Source organism: Perna viridis, chromosome 9, assembly GCF_037379345.1.
Source record: "Perna viridis isolate PV_CMFRI_1.1 ecotype Kerala chromosome 9, ASM3737934v1, whole genome shotgun sequence".
In the NCBI taxonomy this organism is placed as follows: Eukaryota; Metazoa; Mollusca; class Bivalvia; order Mytilida; family Mytilidae; genus Perna; species Perna viridis.
The window spans coordinates 38,855,846-38,881,008 of record NC_142453.1 but is presented as its reverse complement, the minus strand read 5'-3'; the positions used below and the strand labels follow the sequence as shown (position 1 = coordinate 38,881,008).

General features: G+C 35.3%; 1 protein-coding gene across 1 annotated transcript; it reads right to left on the bottom strand.

Annotated features, from left to right (window-relative positions):
* Positions 1-1,299: 1,299 nt before the first annotated feature.
* LOC148608414 (uncharacterized) lies at positions 1,300-24,885 on the bottom strand. Its single transcript, XM_088543675.1, has 17 exons — positions 24,742-24,885; positions 24,020-24,217; positions 22,556-22,666; positions 21,775-21,894; positions 20,743-20,912; positions 19,313-20,221; positions 18,482-18,629; positions 16,424-17,715; positions 13,859-15,014; positions 13,128-13,248; positions 12,555-12,723; positions 11,543-11,708; positions 8,098-9,401; positions 6,199-7,686; positions 3,711-4,794; positions 2,915-3,175; positions 1,300-2,525 (listed from the first exon to the last, which is right to left on the bottom strand). Exons 2-16 carry the CDS (start codon positions 24,213-24,215, stop codon positions 2,952-2,954), a joined length of 8,658 nt encoding a protein of 2,885 aa, XP_088399801.1. The 5' UTR covers positions 24,216-24,217; positions 24,742-24,885; the 3' UTR covers positions 1,300-2,525; positions 2,915-2,951.
* Positions 24,886-25,163: the final 278 nt, after the last annotated feature.

Here is a 25,163-nt window from a genome sequence, read left to right as displayed (position 1 = left end):
AGACAACCTCTAGCATTGCTGGAGTAACTATTATTAAGAGCAACGAAAGACGATTGCCACCATCTACATTGTACAACTCTCGGAAAACGGTCCATTTCTAAGTCAGCATGACAATAATTCATCATGATAAGTCTCATAATTTAACCAGAATGTATTTGTTTTATATCTATTGATCAAGGATTTTTATAGTAAACTATATTTAACTCTTCGTAATGACTTTTTTTTTCAAAAATCTCCTTTGAAACTACTGAGCGGAATCATATGAAACTTCGCACAGATGTTCCTTAGGGTATCTTGTACAAAAGTTGTCTTTAGATTTTTGATCTGTCAAAAACATGGTGGCCGTTACTAAAAATAGGACATAGGCGTCAGACTGTGGTTTGTTACATACATCGCCAAAAATGTTAGGTTTATTTTTTCGCCTTCGCGAAAAGTATAAATGTGTAACTGACGACAGTAAAAGCAGAATTTACGGTAAACTGTCTGGTAGCAGCATGTATTCTCATTTCATCTGCTATACACTTCTACAAACCACTAATGAAACGAGGTACATTTTGTTTATGACAGTTCCAACTGAACCGATAACCTTGTTCCTTTCTATCTTGTTGTTTGCAGCTTTTCTTGGTTTGAGCAATTCGTCAGTATTTCTTAATGGTACATAGCTAGGCGGATTTAAGGGAGCAGGTGGCCCTAGCCCCCCACCTTAGGTTGAAAACTTTTAGTTGAATATATGGGAAATCACTGAGCCATGACAGAGCCGGGGCCCCTCTTTGGCCAGCCAGGAGTCACCTCTTTTGAGAATCTCTAGATCCACCTCTTCGGTAGCATTTAAATGTCCCAAGATAAACCTTGATTTAATGTTATAAAGGCTGAACAAGAAGTGCATAAAATTAGTATTGGTTGAAAAGTCACAAACTGTTTTCCCTACCAGTGCACATACACCAAGCTAAACATCTTTCACAATTTATGACAGGTCATTTTTTTTTATAATTCTGTGTATTATATGTTAATGCTTGGGTCAATTTTCTAAATGTTTTCACAGTATATACAGAGGTGGCTAAGGTTGTATACATAAGACAAAAATAAATGCAAGGCTGCATGTCTTACTGTATTTTTTCAAAATGCAAAACATGTGAATCGTTTTCTTTTTTTCAATGGTTTTCACATGCTTGAAGGAAAAAGCGGATTTCATTAAGCCTGTGATTAAATCCTTGACTTCGAACCCCCCGTTCTAAAGACAAGCACAATTCCATTATAATAAATAGAGATGACATTAATGTACCATACATAACACTAAGAATCTTTTCACATTTAATTACAAAACAAATACTTTAGAATTATCACACAATATCTACATGTATAAATCATTACAATATCTACATGCATAAATCATTACAATATCTACATGTATAATTCATTACAATTTATAAACATCAAAATATAGCACTGATATAAAAACAAACAATTATCACAAATACATATTATGCTTTAACAATCATCAATTAATCTGAGACAAGGTATAAATTATGGTCTTTTAGAAAAATCATCTCTGCAGGCCCACCATAAATAAATTCTGGACTTAACATCTAATAAGACTTTGAGGTCATAGTTGAAGATCACAGATCACCTAACTTGATATGCAACATATCCATTGAGGATGTAAACCTAAATATCATAATCCTATCCTTACAGGAAAAAGATGTACGATGTATATGCCTGAACATGATTTGTTACAGACACATGAACAGACTGATCACTATAAAGAATTTGCCACTTTTTTGTGACAGGGACTTAATATGAGAAAACAGTATGGGTTTTATACTGAATGCATTTCTGTATAACTTCACATGGCAAGATATAAAACAAAGGAATAAACAAATTTAATGCCTAATGCTGACTTCAATGATAAAGTAATATATTTTCAACAAGTTATCTCCCTTCTATTGATTATCTATTGTATGATTTCTATACATGCATGCACTACAGTCACTGATTTCTCAAAAAAAATATGGCATTAATGAAAATAGTGATACCCCACCACATAATGGTGAAAAAAGTGGGGTGGCAAAATGTTCAAAATGACCTTACTTGAAAACTGCAATTTGGACTTTGTTGAAAATTTTGTGTAACCTGTATGTTATGGTACTTAACTACTGTGAAAAGTTTAAAAATAATTCTTTGATCAGTTCTCAAGTTGTCTGCTGAAACTGCAGGGGGATTGACAGACAGACAGACACAGAACTTTTTAGAGGGTATTACATAATACCTCCCCCTTTTGTGTGGGTGGGAACAAAAAGCCTGACTGTAGCTGTTAAATAAATGAAACATTTTTTAATTGAAACAAGACTCCAATAACCAATTACTATCCACTAAAAATATTCTAAACCATTCAAATATACAATGGCAGTCTTTGATTGGTCTGTAAAAGAGAACTGTATAATGCTGTCATGTGATACTCATGTGATATCCATGCAATACATCTGTACATGTCATCTAGTAGTGCATAGCTATATCCTGCAAACTTACTGAAATGTAAAAGAAAATAAAGCTTGGATCTTTCTCAATAATTTAAGAAACTGCCAGGAAACGAACACTTATTATCATCAATCATGTCCCACTCATATGGTAACATTAAAAACAACCAAATTTAAGCAAGAAAAAAGATTTTGATGTAACAAAGCACTAAAGCTTTTCAGTCAGCATGGCATTTAGGCTCAACAGCATGCAATGATTCCTCATTCAAGCCCAATGTGCAAGCAGCAGCAAGTTAAACCATTTTATATCCCAATAGTTTAAAAACTTTTCGTTAACAAATCTGAAATGAACATGATGTAGGCCTTATTAATTTAAAAAAGACATTTTATTTAAGTTATGAACTATGAAATATGCTCATTACCCAGCATGCAATACTTACACCAATCTGATTACCATGGCAACATGCAGACTGTTCTCTACATACTTGTTCTTTGTTCACTATAGCCTGATCGCTGGTCATAACCTGATTGTCCTGACTGATCGTAACCAAAACCCTCCTCCTCAGGAGGAGCTACCTCAAACCCATTTTGGACATTGGCCTCATACCCAGTTTGTACATTGTCATAATCAAAGCCATCTCCACCATCAGTAAACCGTGGACTGTTGTCATACTGTCGACTGTACATGGAAGCATAGTCAACTGAAAATTAAGCATGACTATGATACATCTTAATGTCAGGTACAACCTATAAAACCCCAAAAATTATCATGCTTTCCAAATTTGGGGTTTAATCATTAACAAAATGTGACTGACTGATTGTTGGAGTCTAATACCTGAGCAGCAATATTTCAGCTATATTCTGACGATAACAAAATGTGAGTTGAGTAACACACTGTGAAAGGTTGAAATTTGCAAATATTTGTTTATGTTCTATTTGTATGGATCATTAAGACAACGAATGATGTTCAATGTCATTTTTTCCAGTACTCAATATTCAACTCAGCTTAAAAGTCTGAGTAAATATACACAGTGTTTGTGATGATGTTTTGAATCATAAGTTATAAGTAATTTAATATATTTGCAGATTTTGTGAGTCAATCAATCCTTATAAGTTTCCATGGAATAATAAATGTAATAATTATATCAGAAAAATTATTTTTTTTATAAATTTACAGTCCTTTCCATAAATAACCACTTTCATAATACCGCTGTATAAAAAAAAAAAAAAACTTACTGCCATGTTGACTGTGACCATTCAATCTTAGTTTCTGATCTTCTTCCTCCTTTTTCTCCTGATATTTATTTAACAAATAAAGCTTCCTCATTGGACCCAGAAACAACATGATGGTGGCATTCAGTAACAGCCCAATAGCCATAGCAGCATCTCCCATCCTGATGGGACCTAAAGTAGCCACTACAGAAAATATTACCCATACTGGTACACTTAACACAGCTATACCTAGTATCCATCTGGCTTCGTAATGGTTCTTAGGATTTTTAAGTGATGCAATACCAAAACATATTGTCAAGAATATAAGGAACATGACATACACTAGTGACAATACCAGACCTTCGTCATAGAAGTCATTAGGTGTACAACGAGGCCATATGAATTTGTTGTATAAAATTTTTTCTACCTCTGGCTCTTCCAATATCATCCACTCAGCACTTATCATAACCTGCACTAACACAAGAAGAGTGGTGCACACAAAGAGCCCACAGGGATGCCCAAGTTTTGAATAGTTTATTTCTTTATCCTCACTATAGTTCTTGCATCTCCAGCAATCCACCATTTTGACAAAAAGTGAGGCATAACATATACAATAGCAAACACCAAGTAGAAACTTCCTCATGGCACAAATCTCACGTGTTGCATGGATGATGAAGATGAAAATTAAAGCAAACAGCAAAATTATACCAAATATCAACATGTAACCCAGTACAGATGTTCCACTCTTGTTTGGATACACAACCAGCAAGTAAATAAATAAACAAAAGGATGTGAAAGCCCCAATGGCTGCTAGAGTTGCAACCATGATTCCCCAGATGTCACGGAAACGATCATCCATGTCAGGTTCACCCTCCACCTTGACGATTTGTCCAGTTTGAGCATCCACATACTGCCCATTCTCTAACTGGTAGTAGGAATTTCCTGAAACATCTGTACGTTTGATGTCAGAAGTAGATCCATTGCTGTTAAGACATCGACAGGTAACACCAGCAGGACAGCTTGATGTTGGTATTGTACGAGAATCAACAAAACTAAATCCATAGTACTTAGATCTATCTATTGATAGAGTTTGCTGGTACACACCAATCTGAAATATGAAAAAGTAAAATCTTAACAAAAAATACATAATGATCTAACCAAATAGGATGACAAAGATTATTATCTATGGACCAACAAGAGCTTACCTTCATTAAGAACATTGTTTTCATGTTCCTGATTTATAACACCCCTTTGTACAGAGAGGACATATAATTGTATATGGTTGTCTGTCCATCTGTCTGTAATTTATTCATTAGACAATAACTTACAGATGCTTATAGCAATTTTCATGAGAGCTTGGTAAATTATATACAGTGAAACCTGCCTTATACAAACCCTGATTAATCTGAAGCCCTGTCTAAACCAAACCCTGATTAAACTGAAGACCTGTCTGAACCAAACCCTGAATAATCTGAAAACCTGTCTAAACCAAACCCTGATAAATCTGAAGACCTGTCTAAACTGAACCCTGATTAATCTTAAGATTGATTGATCGTTGGGGTTTAACATCCGAGCAGCAATATTTCAGCTATATTCAAACGATGAACATGAAATGGATGGTAAAATAAACATGAAATGATGATTAAATGATGATGAAATGAAGAAAAAAACAGGATGGTACACAAGGATAATAGGGTCAACAAATTCTGATTGCCTCCAGAGAAAAGGAGGGATGGGTAAGGTCAGGCAATTTAGCCCTCTGTAGCAGAGCGCAAATGTTCCTACTCTTATCATAATACCACAGCAGGGTTCTTAAATGTGCAAGGAACGTGGCATCTTTCCCAACATGGTGCACCACTATGGTTTGCGGTCAGGTTTTCCATATTACAGCCTGACAACCCTAGCATGTAACATGCCAGGGGGTACCCCATTCCACCACCTGGGGCACACATCCCAGTTGCCTTGTGGGCAGTACGCCTAGCCCCCGGCCAGGTTTCTGAGTACTGTTTAGTCGCATTTAGGACAAGCTTAGCACTGCTGCAGGCCTATTCTTTTAACACCTGGACCTGCACAGGGTATTAATCTAAAGACCAGTCTAAACCAAACCCTGATTAATCTGAAGACATTTCTAAACCAAACTGATTTTATCATAAGACCTGTCTAAACCAACTCTGATTAATCTCAAAACCTGCCTAAACCAAACCATGATTAATTTAAAACCTGTCTAAACCAAACCTTGATTAATCTGAAGACTTGTCTACACTGAACCCTGACTAATCTGAATACCTACCTAAACCAAAACTTGATTTATCAGAAAACCTGTCTTAACCAGACACTTGTTTAAGACCCTTTATAAATGTGTTTTTTTAACCAAAGTAACCATTTAAAATTTTACCTTTTCAAAGTTATGGACTATATTCATAAAAAAGTTTGGGGGATTTTCCAGTTTTTATACAATAACTGAGTTCAACTCTAAAATCCACAATAACTTTGTATTAAAATATTATGTTACCTTCTCATATTCGAACTTAGCAGTGACTTGGTTTCTCCTGTAGTTAAGTATGTTGTAGCCAACATCACCATACCCATCTTCCGTAAAATGGAATGTGAAAGCTTCCTGTGCATTATCTGGCATTACCCGATAATCAGCATCCTTTATACTATTGTAGATTAGGTCATTCTTGTTAGCCTGGAGGGTGAGACAGGCTGAGAGACTTAGAGAGGAAGAGGTACATTCATCTATCCGGCTGAGCCCTTGAGCCACCATAAAGACAGAGATAATTGTATGGAGAACATAGGGATCCTGAGGTATCATGTCATCTGTGACCTTCTCCTCACCTGTACAGATGGTGGAATATGATTGGCTGACAACACTATTCAGGATCCTACACTGGTGAAGTGTCTGGTAGATTTCATCAAACCAATCATTAGGAATACCTTTGTGATCTTGTAATGACAAGGACTTTAGGTATGTTCTAAAGTTCTCTATCTGATGTGAATTGATCTGGATAGTGATTGCTCCTGCAGCAGTAAATTCATATCCTTTGACAATAGATTCTTTGTTTGCCCAAGTTTCACTACCCAACCAAATAAACCTGTTAGTCAATTGTCTTTCTGTTGCTGCCTGTAGCAAGAGGCGAGCATGTTCACCAGTTACAAAAAGAACCACAACTCTAGCTCCAACCCTCTGGTTCAGGTCATCTACAATAGACTTAGCATTATCAAGTGTGGCACCTAGGGACATAGATATGGCCTGGGAAGCACAAATTCGAGGGCTTGTCTTCTCTGTGGACTCGAGAAGTGTCTGTCTGGCAGCTCTTCCATAAGCATTATCTGTGTACACCACAGAAATATAGTCCCAACCAAAACTTTGGATTACCTTTACCATGGCAATAGCTTGAATATTGTCTGGTGGTACAGTCCTTAGGAAGTAGTCATGGAGAGCAGAGCTCAGCTCTACAGATGTTGCACTCTGACTCATTGATGTCATCTTGAGTGGAGACAAGATACTGCTAGTTGCAATTGCATTAGCGCTATTTTTAGCTAGATGGACAATGACAGTTGAAGGAGAAAGGACCTGCCCTTCATTACCAGACCTACATATTCCCTCTCCACTCAGTAAACTATACAGATCCTGTCCTATTCTACTGGCAGAGGAGCATGTGTCTAGAGCAATACCACCAAGTTTTAATGAGGATGGGTAACGGTTGTCTGTATTCTGGTTGACTAAATCAATCGCATAGTAAAATGCCATCAAGTTCTGAAAGTTCGAGGCAGTGTCTATTGGTCCACAGGCAAACTGGTTGGTAGGGTTTGTGGAATGTATGTCTGAGACATAGACAATATTTAGGTCATTTGGTGATTCCTTCAACATGTACCGAGATGGTTGGTAATCTGGGAATACACATTTACAGGATTTGGCAGAATCACAAACTGAGGTCCATGTCAGGTCGTGGGTGGCATCCACCTTAAGATAATGTGTGTCATTGTAACTACCAACCTAAATATGAGAAAAAAAAGATTTAAATCGATACTATTATTTAAAAGTTATTATGTTAAAAAGGAAACTTATCTTGCGCAATTTCATAAATGATGTGATTATTACTTTTAAATTTAAAACTAGCAAAATACATGTGTTCAATCTGTAGTAAAGCCAAATTGATATTTTTTTTAACTATCTGTGTGTAATCTATTGTTCATTATTTGTTAATGCTGTCTATTTTCTGATTAACCTTTGTGCCCTAATAATAATTTCCTATTGGTTTCTATAACGCTATTCAATTCTTTGTGCATGCAGAACTCGATCAGTGAATAGATGTTAAACTTATAGCAATTAGCACACAGCTTTTGGTGAGAAGTTCTATGATTAAGTTTCATTCATGATTTTAGCCCAACAAATGACACTACTTACATCTTCTAATATAAAGGTCTGTCCTTGTTTAATTGGCTCCCAGATGTGGTAACCACGGGAACTATCTCCACCAGATGTGAAATAAAAAGGTTGTTTTGTGTCATCAAGGAACTGAGCTTTCTTAGCACCATCTAGAATCATTTGTCGCCGCTGTCCACTAGTGAAGAAGATGTTACACACCCCAAAGTAGTCAGAGCGGCAAGATTTCACTAAAGCGTCATGAGCACCAAGGGCAACTGAAAATACAGCATTCACTACATACAATGTGTAGGGGTCTTGAATGTATTTCAGAGCTCTTGGAAGTCCATTTAACTTGGTTGGACATGGCTTAGTTGAACTGGCACGATCAACTGAACATTCATACAAATGTTCATAATAGTCTTTAAACCATGGATTTGATGTGTAGGATTCTGGTGTCAAGTATTCTAGATACTGATCAAACTGTGGAAGGTCTGCAGTTTCTACATCAAATGCCACGGCTCTTCTTTCTCTCATAATGTTGTCCATACCCTTCCACATCTCTGGATTCTGACCCCATTTGTCTGTACCAATAAATACAAAGGAATTTCGAATGCTCTGGGAACTTTCAATGACCTTTAGAAGTGGCATTGGGTCATCAACAAATAAAATAACAACTCTGGCTGCTGTGACATTGAATAATTGATTGAGAGCTTTAATGGCCTCAGCCTGAGTGACCACTCCATCACGGCCGATTGTAATGTTCTGAGAGATACAGATACGATTGAGATATGCCAAACGACTAAATTCTTCTCTTCCATAATCACCTACACTGTTAAATGTATGGATCACCTGAACATTCCTTAATTTGAACATTTTCAAATACGAAATTATAGCCCTAGCTTGCTTATCATCTGCAGGCACAGTCCTTAAAAAGTATCGATACTTCAGTGAATCTCTCAATTCAAGTGATGTAGCTCCATAACTGATCTGAGGAATACCTAATGGGTTCAATACATCAGCCACACGGATGGATGTCTCACTGTCCATTGGTCCAATATACACATCAAATCTAGATGGATTGATGACATTGCTCCCTGTTTTAAGGTCCAGATTTTTGCTGTGGATGTTGGCAACAAGATTACCTGCCCTTGTAGGACTCTGGCAGACATCCAACCCAACATATCCAAGCCTGACATTTTCTAAAATATTGGCAAAGATTCCTTGTTTGTTATTTACATAATCTATGGCAAATTTGAAAGCCTCTGCCAGCTGTAGGCCATGTTTTGTATTGATGTCACCACATGTATATGGAGTACTACCAGCTTTGTGTATGTCAAACAAACCTAAAAAAAACAAAAGACAAACAAATAATAGACATAACAAATACCACAGTCAGCTAATCATTCATAAATCACTCTAAGATTCCTTAACTTGTACCATACCATTTCACATTTAGAATGCATTAAAGTGTTTTGTGATCATTTCAGTAGTCAGTTTTTTTCATTTATACTCTAAAAATAATCAACATTTTGTATGCTTAAAATTTCCTATTTTTACCTAAACATGTGATCTACATTTATCTCTGTTTTTTGTTGTAACTGCTTTGTTTCATACAAAGAAATTGTCTTCATTGTTTTCCTACAGAATTTGAAATACAATGGGTTAATAACTGCATATGAATAAATTTTCATCGAATGAGTCAAGTGAATATATTTGCAAGTATCAATTTTCGCTGTTTAAAACAATGATTTGATATACATGTACAGAGTGTTATAAATCAATTTAGTGGGTAATACTTTACGTTCTTTTCAGTCTACCATGAAAAAAAAACAATCAAAAATTAGGTCACCGCAGAACTTAATACATTCACAGTATTATATTACAGTACACAGGTAGCTCAAAATTTTACTTTATTATTGTGTTAAACAATTGTGAACTGTAAGCAAAGCTCACTAAAGGATTCCCACACTGCTAACCCTAGTATCCATATGGTAAAAATATTAACAAGATTGTATACTCAAACAGAATGCTAATGTGGCTTCAGTCTAAAATCAAATCCCTTGATATGGTAAACCTATATAAAGCTTCTGCCAAAATATAAAAAGGCTTTGATAAAAAGTTATAGCCAGAATTGCAGTGGAAAAACTGTGGACTGACAGATGCATGGATGGACACCATGATTACTTTAAGCAGAAGGTAATATTAAAGTGAACTAAATAAATCTAAGTCCATCTATAATTTTGATAATGATAATAAAACCCATTATAGTAGATACTGATACAACAAAAATACTCAGTAAAAGCATTTTCATCTGACAAAGCATGTAAAAAGCTGAGTAACAAGAAAGATATTACACCAGCACTGTTAGAGGTTGTCTTGCAAAGTATGCTCCAATTTGGTGCCATATATGGAGGAACAGAATTCCATCCTCTTAGGGTACATAAAAGTAGAGAGATATTAACAAGCTTTCTTGGCATAAGACCTCCAAGAATTTTTCTATGGCTTAAAACAAGTGAAAATAATCATACACCAAAACTCATATCACAACCCTGATACATGAAAACAAATTTACCACCGACAAGCATGACATCACCACTTTTGTACATGAGAGCTATTGTTACATTAACAAGCATGACATCACCACTCTGGTACATGACAACTATTGCTACAACATCAAGCATGACATCACCACTCTTGTACATGAGAACTATTGCAACAACAAGAAGCATGACATCACCACTCTTGTACATGAGAACTATTGCAACAACAACAAGCATGACATCACCACTCTGGTACATGAGAACTATTGTTACAACAAGCATGACATCACCACTCTTGTACACATGAACTGTTGCTACACCAACAAGCATGACATCACTACTCTTGTACATGATAAATATTGCAACAACAACAAGCATGACATCACCACCCTGGTACATGAGAACTATTGTTAAAACAACAAGCATGACATCACCACTCTGGTACATGAGAACTATTGCTCCAACAACAAGCATGACATCACCACTCTGGTACATGAGAACTATTGCTCCAACAACAAGCATGACATCACCACTCTGGAACATAGGAACTGTTGCTCCAACAAGAAGAATAACATCACCACTCTGGTACAAGAAAACTATTCTTCCAACAACAAGCATTTAATCACCACTCTGGTATACGAGAACTATTGTTCCAAAAAGCATATCATCAATCTGGCTGATGAGAACAATTACTTAACAAGTATGGAATCACCACTGGTAGCACCACACTGGTACATGAGAAAAATAACACACCAACAAGCTTATCTCCATATTGGTTCATGAGAACTTTTACTCACCAACAAGCATGATATCACCCCTCTGACAAATGAGAACAATTACTTTACAAGTATGGAATTACCACTGGTAGCACTGCATCGGTACATGAGAACAATAACACACCAACAAGCTCATCACCATATTGATTCATGAGAACTTTTACTCACCAACAAGCATGATATCACCACTCTGGTACATGAGTTCCTCTGTCCCATCACCGAGATTAAGACAGGCAGAGCAGTCCCCAGAACAGGTGGAAGGTGTGTTGACATACAGGGTTTGTAGGTAATCTTTATCCCTAAGACTGATGCTCTCAGCTTGTACGCTTCCTTCCTACAGTTCAAATGATAGTATTAAAAAATTAAAAAATATTCAAATTGGGAGTTAAAGTTTCAGATTTTACTTTGAACTTGAACTTGTGATGTTAATTCTTTTTGTTCAAATAAAATATCAACATAATTTGCCTTGAACAAACTTCTGCTCCAGAATGTCAAACTAATGTAAAGTTCAGCTAATCAAAAAGAATCATGCAGATATTTCCTCAATTAATACACACTTTCTACAAAATAAATAATAAGTAGAGACTCTAAAGAGCCTAAATCATAACCTTGCTTGATAAATTTGAGAAAGTGGCCATGTTTTTTATTTGGATATATGGATAAAAAACACCAAAACTCATACATTATTAATACATTACTCTGTCCAGTAGTTTCTGAGGAGTGACAACATTAATGACAAAATTTCATAAAAAAAGGACAATAACTCCATCATGAGTTAACAGATTTTCACGAAAATTTGACAATATATAGTTCTCAGCATGTTTAACACTTGTCAGAATTCAACTAAACCTAAAGTTTCTGAGATGTATGCGAAAAGCTGCTGTAACCCCCCTATATTCTGTTTTTAATAATGGTGGCCATGTTTGTCTACAGATAAAAATCCCATCTAATTTAAGCAGAATACCTTAAGGAACATTCATACCAAGTCTGATTCTAATTGGTCCAGTAATGTCAGAGGAGAAGAGTTTTGTTGTTAATGATGGCAACGTATGCCAGCAAAAGCTAAAAAGCCCCTTAGTGCCAGGTGAACTAAAAATGACTTATCTACTGGCTTAAAGGCAAACACCTGAAGTTGCTGTCTTAACTTTTTTATCATTAATGTCATCCTAATTAAACTTACCCGAGAGAAATTAGATGTTTGACCAGACACGGAGTTGAGACGATAAATTGTCATATTTTGATTTGATTCCCGCTCTATAAAATCAAACAAATTACCAATGACGTCATCAACTGTCAATGCATCTAAGTGATACATCAGTCTAGAGAAGGTGTCATCATCACTGAAATATCTGTAAAGAAACAATAATTATAAAAAATTGATAAAAGAAAGTATGTACGAATACCGGTAGCTCATTAACCCAATCATTTTCATAACAGGGAAAAGCAATGACACAACACTCACTCAACGCCAGTGAAATAAATTGAATTTGAACCTCTTTTACGGTAAAGCATACCTGATTTTTTTCCCATAGACTTTCCTTATTACCTCTGAGATGATGTTGGATACACACCTTTAGAATTTTCTTTTAAAAAATATAGGTAAACAAGCATGAAAAAATCAAGGGCAAAATATTATATGTATTAGGTACTTTTATCAATAATTTGTAGTAAAAAAATTAAAAAGTTATGACAATAGAAATCCAGAATAAAATTTCTGTAGCCCTTCGTAAAATCCAATACTTTGAATCCTTACTCTGAACAAACTCCTGTATAGTTAGTGCCACATTTCTCCTCAAGAACTCGACTGATCCCCTCTGCATAGGCCATGACAGCTATTATTGTAGGCAATGTTGTAATGTCCTCAATAAACTTATCTAGAATTGTGACAGGAGAGAATTATAGTTGTTATAATACATCCAATGTTATCTATATAAAGAACAATTATTTATCAAACCTTAGAACTCACATGTATTTGAATGTGTCTGAGCCATATAAATAATTACACTGGAGAATATAAATGTACTGTAGTGGAAGATCCAGTGTGTTCTGGGCATTGATTCCAACCCATTAATACAAAAAATGTAATTTTTTATGCAAAATGTGGGCAAAAATGAGCAAATAATAACCTGGAATCCCCTTTTACCTGTACCCTCTTTCCTAAATCGCTTCACCCCTGTTTTAGGAATGCCCAGTGGTTTATTGGAAAGCTTAAACTGTCCAAAAGGTGCATGCTTATGCTGCAATTGAAAATCAATCCATGTAATGTTATTTCCAACAGGTTTCCTATCTTAACAAGAATGCAACCTTATATAAATAATTAAATAAATTGATACAATGTTGGAGTTGTGATTACAAGCTAAAACCCAGTCAATGTTAATCCCAGTACAAAAACTTCCAAAAGAGATGCAATTCATTGTTAAAACTTTACAATGTGTCAATGAAAAACAAACAGTTATCTTTCCAAACTTATAAAAACAATCTTACTTCCAATAATATTACTGATAGGGTAACAGTTAGCCTGGTACTTCCAAGAGGCTCCCAAGCTACACTCATAGTAGGCCTGGTAAAACTCATTATACCATGGGTTACCAGTAAATGACTTGGACTTGAGGTAGTTCCTGAAGGCTGCAATTGGTGCACCATACGTAGAAGAACCAATCATAAGTGATTTGTGGGCATACTTCAGGGCATTGTGGGGTATCACTGGTATTGACCATGGATGGTTTGCCATGAAGATTATATTTGATGCATCACTTTTACGGCTCTTAGCCATGAGTAGATCTTCTACATACTGATCAGGAGAGGTAAACACTGCTACAATTCTTGTTGAAGAGTCTGCAATATATTCAATTAATGTATCCATGGTACCATCTGTGACGAACTCATAAGATGATGCAATACAAATTCCTTCACTCTCAGCATACTTTTTAAATTGTTCCGCTGCATCCCTGCTATCCTTATTTGGAGCTTTGAGTATAATGATGTATTCAAATTTCAGCTGCTTTGCCAATTGAGCCATAGCTTTAGTAACTCTACCATCAGAAGGAATTGTCCGAAAGAATGTTTTGTAGATAGCCTTATTGTCCAGTATGTGTGATGTAGCTGCTGGAGTCATTATGGGGACGTTAAAATTACCCAGACTCTTGCTTACATCTATTGTAGTCTGACCATCATACAACATCCAACCAACTGACTTCTCAAGGTCAAACTTGGAACCACCATCTTCATTCTTGAACCATTGTGAATGGAACGCACTTACAATGGCCTTTGACCTGAATGAATTCATACATCCATCAAAGCCAACTCCTCCAAGTTTGACACCATTTAATTTGATCTTGGAAGTTCCACCATTTATGTACTCCAGGGCGTACACAAATGCCTCAGAGTTCAAAAACCCATTCCTGATTCTAATATCACCACAATCAAATGGACCATCACCATGGTAATGGATGTCAAAAATAGTGGGAATAATAAGGTCACCATCAACATGGATGTATTGTTGTTCTTGGAATGTATAGAGACATTGTGTACAGATCATGGGACAGGAAGATGTCATTTGATTGGTTAATTTTCCACCATACATTTTGACATCTTTCTCACTGAATGAAAATGTCTCATCAGTAGGGTCATAGTCTCCCACCTAAAATTAAATATTTTACATTTCAGATTGCACATATGATAGTTAAAACAAAATACTCATGATACCAGCTGGTACTGGCTAAAATATGAGTACCGCATACTGTTTCACATGGATTCAGGTCATGTATTTATTAGTTGGATTTCCTTCCCAACAATGGTTTTCTTGTATCATGCACATGTAATTATGCAAAATTAATCTTTCAAATTTATCAAATAGTTTAGGAGTTACCCATGCATGATACAAATAGATTATCTCCCTTTGTATTCACTATTTTGTAATAAGGAGAAACCATTTTCTTAAGTTCAAATCAAATATCAAGAAATTAAGTAGTAATGTATAAATGTTATTTTGAATTTATCCACTAAAAATCAAATGTTCTTTCAATTTATCAGACAGATTTTATATTTTTAAGTAAATGGTAGATCTTCATGCAAGCACATAATCATACAATGAATGCAGGTAAATCATCATCTTAAATTCAATAAAGACAGGTCATGATATTCCTTAGCTGTGATGAAATTGAATTGACCCATTGACCTACAAAGTATTATCCACTTCTAATAATAACATTTTTTTTGTTATAATAATTTAATAAAAAAGATTTGAAGACGTTGTTCCCAGAATGTTACCATGGATGGATGTTAAAAGCCAGTAAACAGAAACAAAAGTTACTACATCCCAACAACTATGTTATCATAGATAAACTGTTAACTAAAAAATTCCTGAATGGTTAATCAAATCATAATAAATTTTGATTGCAAAATTTAAAATAAAATCAATATAATTTGAGAGATACTCCTTTTCAATAGAAGAACAGCATTCCAATGTCCCCCACAAAAAAAAAGTGAGAAAAACATTAAATTCACTGAAATTTTCTGTCCAAGGACCATAACTTCTGTAAAAATCGTTCAACCAGAACCAAAGTCTAACTTAATCTGCAACTTCTCATAGTAAGACTACATACGAAAGTTAAAATCAATTGGTAAAAGCATTACAAAAAAATGCAGAAAACTGAAAATTCATTGAAATTTTCTAAGTCCAAGGGCCATCACTTCTGTAAAAATCATCAACCATAACCAAAGTCAAACATAATCTGTAACTTCTCATAGTTAAGACTACATACAAAAGATAAAATCAACTGGTAAAATCACTACAAAAAAAAGTGTGGAAAATTGTAAATTCACTGAAATTTTCTAAGTCCAAGGACCATATATAACTTCCATAAAAATCATCTGTAACTTTTCATAATATGGCCACATACCAAAAACAAACTAATTTGGTAAAAGCATAACAAAAAAAAGTGCTGCAAACACCGACGGACAGACAGACGGACGCCAGGCATTTCCGTGTCTCCTTGTGACCTGTCACAGGAGACAAAAATCACCTCTTTTTTTTACATTTTACATTACCTTAACCCACGAAGAACTATTCCAGTTATAATACTCCAATGGCAAGTTAATTTCCCCACCATTAAACTTGATGCTTGTCTTCCCATCAAATAGAAATGAAACTTTTTTAATATATTCTACAAGTCTTTCGCCTTTATTTGCACCATTGGTGAAGTTCACACACAATCCATTGTAAGAACTACCACAAAGCTCAATCAAAGTATTATGAAGGCCAAAGGCATATGCACGAAGACCCAAGATGGCAGAAGTTACACTGCTATGGTATACTAGGTCCGGAGCAGAACCAACACTACGATCTCTGTCACAGACAGTGGTGTACTTTCTCATGTCAGCTGAGTCTAAAGAACAGTTATACAAATGCTCATACCACTCAGAAAACCATGGATTTGTGTTTCCAGCTGTGTTGGGTGTAAGTGTTGACAGATAATTACGGAACACAGAAATATCAGGTTTTTTGTAACCAATATTTATAGTTCCCATGGCAACATCTTTGTAACCTTGGAAACTATTATATGTTTTTCCTAGCAGTAATGTCATCAAATTAAATTGTCCACTACCATTTAAAGACTTTAGACTTGCTAAGATTCCATTTATTTTGGGTTCAGAGGTCAGAGTAAGTACTGGTTGTACAGTCGAATATTGTTGAAGTTTTCTGACAATGTCATTCCCAGTCATCATTGAGTTTAATTCATATGATGCTACTAGACAAATACCATGCTTTCCAGCAATCTCTTTAAACTTTTTGATGTATGACCTTGAAAATTGATCAGGGTCATAGATAGCCTGTACATGATGCCATCCAACCTTCTTTAGCATAAGGACATATGCCTGAACAAGTTTATCAACTCCATAAAGTGTATAGATCAAATATGGATAATTCTTTCCCTCAGTACTGGTAGGATTAATGGCAATTTGTGGTCTCTTAATCTCTTTCATTAATTCTGCAACTGGCAAAACAAGTGATGTTTGAAAACCACCATGGTAACCATCAACAGTATCTGGGTCAAGGACATTACCATTGGAGTCCTTGACCTCCATTTCTCTCCTCTGAATGGCTGTTACTTCATGTAAGCTTTTAAGTATAGAGAAGCAGTCATCTATGACTAGACCTCCCAATGTTACTCCTTTCAAGATGTTTTGGCTGTTGACCTGACGGATGGTCCATCTCAAGGCCTCTACCAGCATGGCCCCATCCCTGTAAAGGTCACCACAAGTCAAAGGCTTTGTTCCAGACAGATGGATAGGGTACAGTCCACTCACAACAACATCTCCAGGAAAATACATGTGTGTACCTTAAAAAAATGAAGTACTTTGTGTAAACATGACTGCCAAAAACCTTTTTAAAGGAAATATATTTCATTGCATATAATTGTCTCCTTTATACAAATTTACTAGTACATTTTCAAACATGGAAAAATCAAACAAAGAGAATCAAATACAAGCAGTGCTGGAACTGTGCTTATTCCAGACATGAAGAATAACTATAGCAGAAGAGAATAGGTCAATTATTGGTACACATTACCCAAGGTTCCTCTAAGGTGTAGCAGGACAGAGTAGATCAATTCGTAATACTCACTGTCAGAGGTTCCTCCAAGGTGTAGCAGGACAGAGCAGATCAATTAGTAATACTCACTATTAGAGGTTCCTCCAAGGTGTAGCAGGACAGAGCAGATCAATTAGTAATACTCACTATCGGGTTCCTCCAAGGTGTAACAGGACAGAGCAGCTCAATCAGTCATAATCACTATCAGAGGTTCCTCCAAGGTGTAGCAGGACAGAGCAGATCAATTAGTAATACTCACTATCGGGTTTCCTCTAAGGTGTAACAGGACAGAGCAGCTCAATCAGTCATACTCACTATCAGAAGTTCCTCCAAGGTGTAGCAGGACAGAGCAGATCAATTAGTAATACTCACTATCGGAGGTTCCTCCAAGATGTAACAGGACAGAGCTGATCAATTAGTGGCACTTACTATTAGAAGGTCCTCCTAGACATGGAGCACATGGTGTAACAGGACAGGGTAGATCAATTAGTGATAGATCAACGAGTGATACTTACTACCAGAAGTTCCCCCTAGACATGGAGCACATGGTGTAGCAGGACAAGGTGATGGTGATGGAGCAGATAAAGCAGTATTTCTAGCTTCATTGTACATGATAAACTTTGTACTGACAACTTCTAGTCTGTTGTTGTAGAAAGTTCCTACCTACAATCAGATGTTCAAGAAAATTTAATCACATTACATAGCTTGATTGCAGTGTTCTAATACTGAGAAAGTAGTATTATTTGTGTCAGGGGCGGATCAAAGGACTGGTGTATCGGGCATACGCACCCCACCCCCCAACCTAATTCGGTAAGAAAAAAATTTTTTACCACAAGTTTCACCCCATAACATTTGTTGCCTTGCTCTGCACTGCATTTAATTCAATTAACGCCCCCCTAAACTCAAATCCTGAAACCATCCCTGTGTCCTGTACTCATTTTTATATTTTTCATTGGTTAGGCAAACTATTTAAGTTGGTTCACAATGAAAAAGGGAATTTTAAATTGAATTATTTAATGCAGCAGCCAAATCCCAGGGATTAAAGAATCATGGCAATGCTGTATTCCCTAAACCTACAAATAGAACTACATTCACAGTATTACTCAAATCAATGACGGCAGAACAACTGAAGATGAATGTCTTCTCTTTTTCTACTAATAGACTAATAGACTGTCATAAAATGATCATTCCTACTTTACATTTATTTCAGTGTTGAAAACTATCAACCTCAATAATAAAACCTTGGAAAAAAATGAAAAAAACTTGGTTCATGGTAGATATTGTGAAAGTCCATACAAGTTGGTCATGGTATGATTTTTTTCAATGTTATCTATTAGATAATGTACCTTCTCAAACTTATATGTTCCAGCAGTACTGTAGTCATTGAAACTGTAAATCTCATAACTGTAGTCTGTAATGTCTCCACTACTGTCAAAATTCACTTTAGCAGGGGCATTGTAAGGCTCTAATTGAGCTGATGCTAAGCTCTCAACTCTCTCCTCTCTGGAGTAAGTAAAATCTGTCTTGCTGAGATAGGTCTGGTAAAACTCTTCCGTAGACATTGATTTTAATTGATCGCACATGCCAGCAACACCACCACATTTGACAGCATGGGCTCTCTTCAAGGAATTTGCATATGTATACACAGCATGTACAGCTGGTTCCACAAACTGGTCCTGTACAAATGCAAACCTACGATCGTTCTCTGATGGTATCTGACACGCCAGTTTAGTACTATGAGGAGGATAGACAGTACCAGGTAGTGAGCAGTTAAACTCAGTCATATACCATTCTTTGTACCAGGGATTTTCTGTTGAAGGATTTCTTGGATCAATTCTTATCCAGTGATCCTCAAATTCTGTAATTTTTCTAGATCCTGGCATGACTGATATGATACCCCTGGGGTATTTCCTGCCTGTAAAGGAACTGGACAGAGGAACACTGTCTGTGAAAATCCATTGTAGTTTTCCAGCCCTAGGGTAAGTCTCTGCCTGTGCCAACAAACTTGAAGCGACTTGAGTTGACCCAAGGTAAATATTTCCAACAGCATCTGAGCCAGTGACCTTTTTCAGTAAATTTTCCATGGCAATATTGGATGTGTTTGAAGAGGACACTTCTATACCTTGAGTATGACAGATCCCAGCAGCTACCAGACGAGAATGCAATTCATTATACGAACTTCTACCAAATGTATCATCAGTATAAACAACATTGACGTAACTCCACTTCAACTCTGTCAAGACTCTGATCAATGCCTGAAAAACATGCAAAGTTTATGTTTTTAAAATAAATTACATTTTTGTAGTTATTTTGGCTCATGCAGGAAATGGTTTTACAGAGCCAACCAAAAATGTGGAAATTGTCAAAATCTGTGAAAAAAACATATGGTAATAAAAGAACCATAATGGTAAATTTCAAATTTGCAAAAGCAGAAGAAAATCATGTCTGCATGCAGTAGTTCGAAAGATCTTATGATAAATGGCCCCAACTTTGATAAGTCAATGAGGCTATCAGAAATCACATGAGCCCATCTGAGAAATTAACTGATACCTAATTTTTGAGACCAAGCATACTGAAATAACAAATGTGAAACTGCACAAAGTACATATTAAATAATTAATTAGCAATTTACTATGATAAGAGGTATTCAAATTTACTTTCAAAAATGGGTACTGGTCTTTGGCTTTATCAGTTTTCAAATCAATAGTCCACTTGAGGAAAATCATAAGTCCTAACTAAAGTGTCAATTAAAAGGACTGAAGGTTCAGGATCTAACCTCCATTAATGGTCCATCAGGGGCTATGGTCCTTATGAAATAAGGATGGGTAGTACTATCACTGAGTTCTGATGCTGTTGAGGAATAGGACACCAGTGGCACATGGAACTTGGCAGAAAATTTCATACTAACTTCCTTTGTCACAGAGCTTGTTGAAGCTCCAATCAAACCTGAAAAACAAGATATATTATTTACTATACAGATTCCATTAAGGAGGTATACCTAGGGTAAGGGAAACAACTCTTGAAATCATTGAATGTTTGTACCATATCCAATTTCACCAATGCCCATCAAGCTTTCATTTGAAACAGAATGAAGTCAATCCAAGTTACTTTGATGCTTACATGAGATTGATGTAAAATGCTGAATACAAACGTTCCAATGATTTTTAAGAGGTGTGTCCCTTACCCTAGGTCTACCTCCTTAAATTAAAGTGTATGTCATTTAATAAAATCTGAGACTTAACAAACATAACTTACATGTAAGTTTCTGATATTTAATAGGGGTGGAGCATCGTCGACATCTTATATTATATAGATGCTCTGAAACATGAATAGCTTAAATTGGTCAGTAGGAAGTGATACGTTATGTAAATGACTTGTGTGCATTTAGGAAGTAAATTCTTCAAAATTTACATGCAAATGCAGTGTGCAGCATTGGGAGTACCTGACATATTCTGATTTGTCTAGACATCACCCGTAAGTACAAATAACTCTGTCCCTTATAGACAAAGCTTAAATTCATAATAAGATCTAAGACTTGTCAAGAATTATTTAGGTCCCTAGCAATAATTTCACACAGTCTTTTAACGAATAAATTCGATCATAAATTATGACGATACAACAAAAAATATCATTGGGACATCAGAAATTACTATAAATTTTACACCTAAAAAAATACATGTACTACTTATGAAATAGACAACTGATATTAATAGATCTAAGATTTACCAAGCATAACTTGGTTTCATAAAAACAGACTTATCAAGCATAATTTAAGTTCAACCGTGACATATAATGGTCTGACACTTACCAAGCATAACCTCTGTCCCTGTGTTACAATCATTAGAAGATGATAGGAACTGTGGGAACAATTCTTGAGCATCACTTAGTGCCTGGAATTTCCTGTCACAATAATCCCTTGACAACATTCCTAAGTAGAAAATTTACAATTAAAACCATGGGGCATCAGTGTTTGGGAAGGAAATTTTGAGAAGGGGCTATTTTCAGGATTTTTCTTGAAGATATTTACAATCTGAAGGGTCCATTTCCAGCTAGAATGGGCATATGGTCCATGGCCTTCCCAAACCCCTGGACATTAGCAAAGCTGTGTGTCAACAACTAGAAAGAAAATTATGACACCTGGTTGGCTTGCTTAAAAACTAAATGTTTTACCAAAGAAAAAATTAAAAAAAATATTGAGCCTATTTCACAAATTTGTTGTGAAACTTATTTCATTTCACACTTTGTTTCATTTTCATTTCGATCCGATCATTTTATTTTTGTGTTTCCTATGGTGTTACAATTATTAATTACCTCATTTTGATAAGGCAAAGAAAAAGAATAATTCTGTTTCTTGCCATCCATTCTACCTTCCAACAGTAGTAAGTAAACATAAGACAAGTATGTATCTTTTAAAAAGTCATTCGTCATGGAACATACTGACAAAAAATGATGCCTAAATTGTCACAATTTAGACTTGGTTAGAGGAAGTGCAGTAATATTATATCACTATTTTTTCTGTATTACTGCATACATTATGCAATTTTTTATGTATGTTAAATTATTGATGATGTAGCATTATGTCATACTACCTAGTGTTATCCCTGGTATATAACTGTCTGTTAACATTTCACCATTCAATACCTCATTCTTCTTATTTAGTCTGTCTATTGCCCAACGTAATGCTTCATAAGCCTGCATATCTAAAAAACAATTGAGGAAATAATTTTCAGTTAATTGTCCAGAACAGGTACATGTACAATATATCTGTCATAACTTGCATTTTTACTTAAGGCAAACTGTGATAATCAAGTTGAGGATCAACTGCATTTCATTACTGTATATCTGTTATCTGTAAAATAAATCTGATGATATTTACCATCTATTGGTGATCTTGAACGTTTTTTAAATGATTATTTTATTTTTTAAATGTTCTTTGTCATTTTTTTTCATGAACCATTTAGCAGTATTGTTGAGAAAATGCCCGACCTGTGGTATGAGGATTTCCTCATCATTCATTGAAGACCTATGGGTGGCCTTTCACTGACATTCTCTTCCTGGTCGAGTTGTTGTCTCTTTAGCATATACACCATACCTATTCTCGTTATAGTATGAAATAGTACTACATTACGAAGTTACACCATACCTATTCTGGTTATAGATTGAAATACATGTAGTACTACATTACAAAGTTCAACCTTAATTAATACTGTAATAAGTCACAAAAAGGGAGATAACTTTTATTTTGCAATATTTTTATGCACTTTTTCCACTCTTAAATAAGTTAAGATCATTACTGATACATTTCCAAATAACAACAAATACAATTCATTGTAAAAAAATAAAATACTGAACATCCAAATGAGTTTTCCGGTAGAAAAATATTTACTGTTTTATATTTCATGAATTTTTTTTTCTTGTCTGAGGATATTGTAATCCACGATATCTTTTATGTAAATGATTGTTTTTGAGTTGAAATAATAAACAAGTTTTTTCATGTACTATTTGGTACTCATCTTTTATTGTAATTGTTTAGTAATTGGTAACATATGGAAAATAATGAAGATCTTGAAAATGATTGACTTATTTTAAGTAGCAGTCTTTGTAGAATCATGCAAATTCCGTAATATGTGAAACACCCAAAAGAAAGCTACACATTTATGATGAAATGCATAATCATCCATTCCAATCTGTCTGCTCCTAGTAGATAATTCACATTGAAAATCTAACACTTTCTATTGCATTTTCAGTGTCATTTGAAGAGTTATCTCCCTTAATTTTGAATTCTAAATGCATTCTATATATTGTTTATCTCTTATGAAGGGTTCATTGAAAAGCTATATGTTATTTTCTGCTTTCTTCAGAATTTTAAACAAAATATCAAAAATAAAAATATGTTGGCTTCTAAACTGTGTATCGAACTTTGATTCTAAGATGGAGTGCAACTAAAAAATCATAATCTTTGCACATGTTCTACTACAACATACATTTTGAAAAAACCAATGAAGGTTTTCTTGGTGAGAAATTTGTGAGTGGAAATCAAAAATAGAACTTACTAAACAAAGTAGATTGCCCACAACCATAACCTCCAGTACCCTCATAGTGCATGCTGAACAGGCCCCCAATCAGGGCATCAGCCCCTGGCTTGATGCTGGCCTTCTGTGAACTATCTGTACAGGTCTGTTGTTGTAATGTAACTTGAGATACTCCTGGTACCCATAGGGATGCCAAAATTATGAGTACAATTATCATGGCTGAAAACAAAAAAAAATAATTTAATATCACTCAAAAATTTAGCATCTGAATCCCAACATCTTTGCTGCCTTTCAGAGTCCAAAAAATCATTTTGAATACAAGCTGTAATCTGACCAAAAAAATGTATACACACACTGTACTTGTATAAGAACAATATCAAACTTGTCATGATCAATTCAAGAGATGTTTTTTTCTCTTTTCTCTAACGCAGGACTGCATATCTTGTTTTCAATTATACAGTTTGACACCTGTCCCATGCCCTGATATATTTTTACATGTCCATTAGGCTTATAAATGATGTCCTAAACGGGCCCTTAATCTATCAATTTGTAAACATTCTTATCATGTTCTTATACACGTTCCTAAAATCAAGAAGTAAAGAGTAAATGTTGCATTATTTTTTTTTATTTTAACAAAATGCACAATTTGTACAGCTCTGCATGTATTTTCATGTAAATAAAGAATCGATCATATATCATGGAATATTGATTTAAAAAAACACAGTTTAAAGATTAACACCAACCTGTCAAAGTCTTGTTGTAAACCGATTCAAAACGTAACAAACATCGTTCCCCTCTTCATCCAACACAGCAGTGTAAAACCCAAAACAAACTCCCTCTTCACAAGGGTGTAGATCCAATGCTTTTCTCTAAAAATAGTATCATAAGGGTATCGAATGTGGTGAACCATGACTCTAACGGAATACATTGAAAACCTGTCCTGCAACTTTTCCCAGGTTTATTTTTAAATGTAGGCGGAGTCTTGGGCGTAGTTTCAAATTATACCACGCCTAAGACTAACTTAATGATACGGAGAAGAGATATAAAAAACATTTAAAAACAGACACCATTTAACAGTCCAGTGGAAAGTTATTTCCAAAAAGCATTTTTTGTTTTTGCTTAGGTAAACACAGACATAAATCTTGTTAAAATTCACACACTCACA

What these genes read in the sequence shown, in the direction of transcription:
- LOC148608414 (XM_088543675.1), bottom strand. Translation starts at nt 24,215, where the DNA reads ATGATAATTGTACTCATAATTTTGGCATCCCTATGGGTACCAGGAGTA. An exon ending in CTGATGGACCATTAATGGAG is followed by an intron (nt 20,222 to 20,742) that starts GTTAGATCCTGA and finishes CATGTTTTTCAG; the next exon opens with GCATTGATCAGAGTCTTGAC. An exon ending in TATACAGGAGTTTGTTCAGA is followed by an intron (nt 12,724 to 13,127) that starts GTAAGGATTCAA and finishes GTTTCTTTACAG; the next exon opens with ATATTTCAGTGATGATGACA.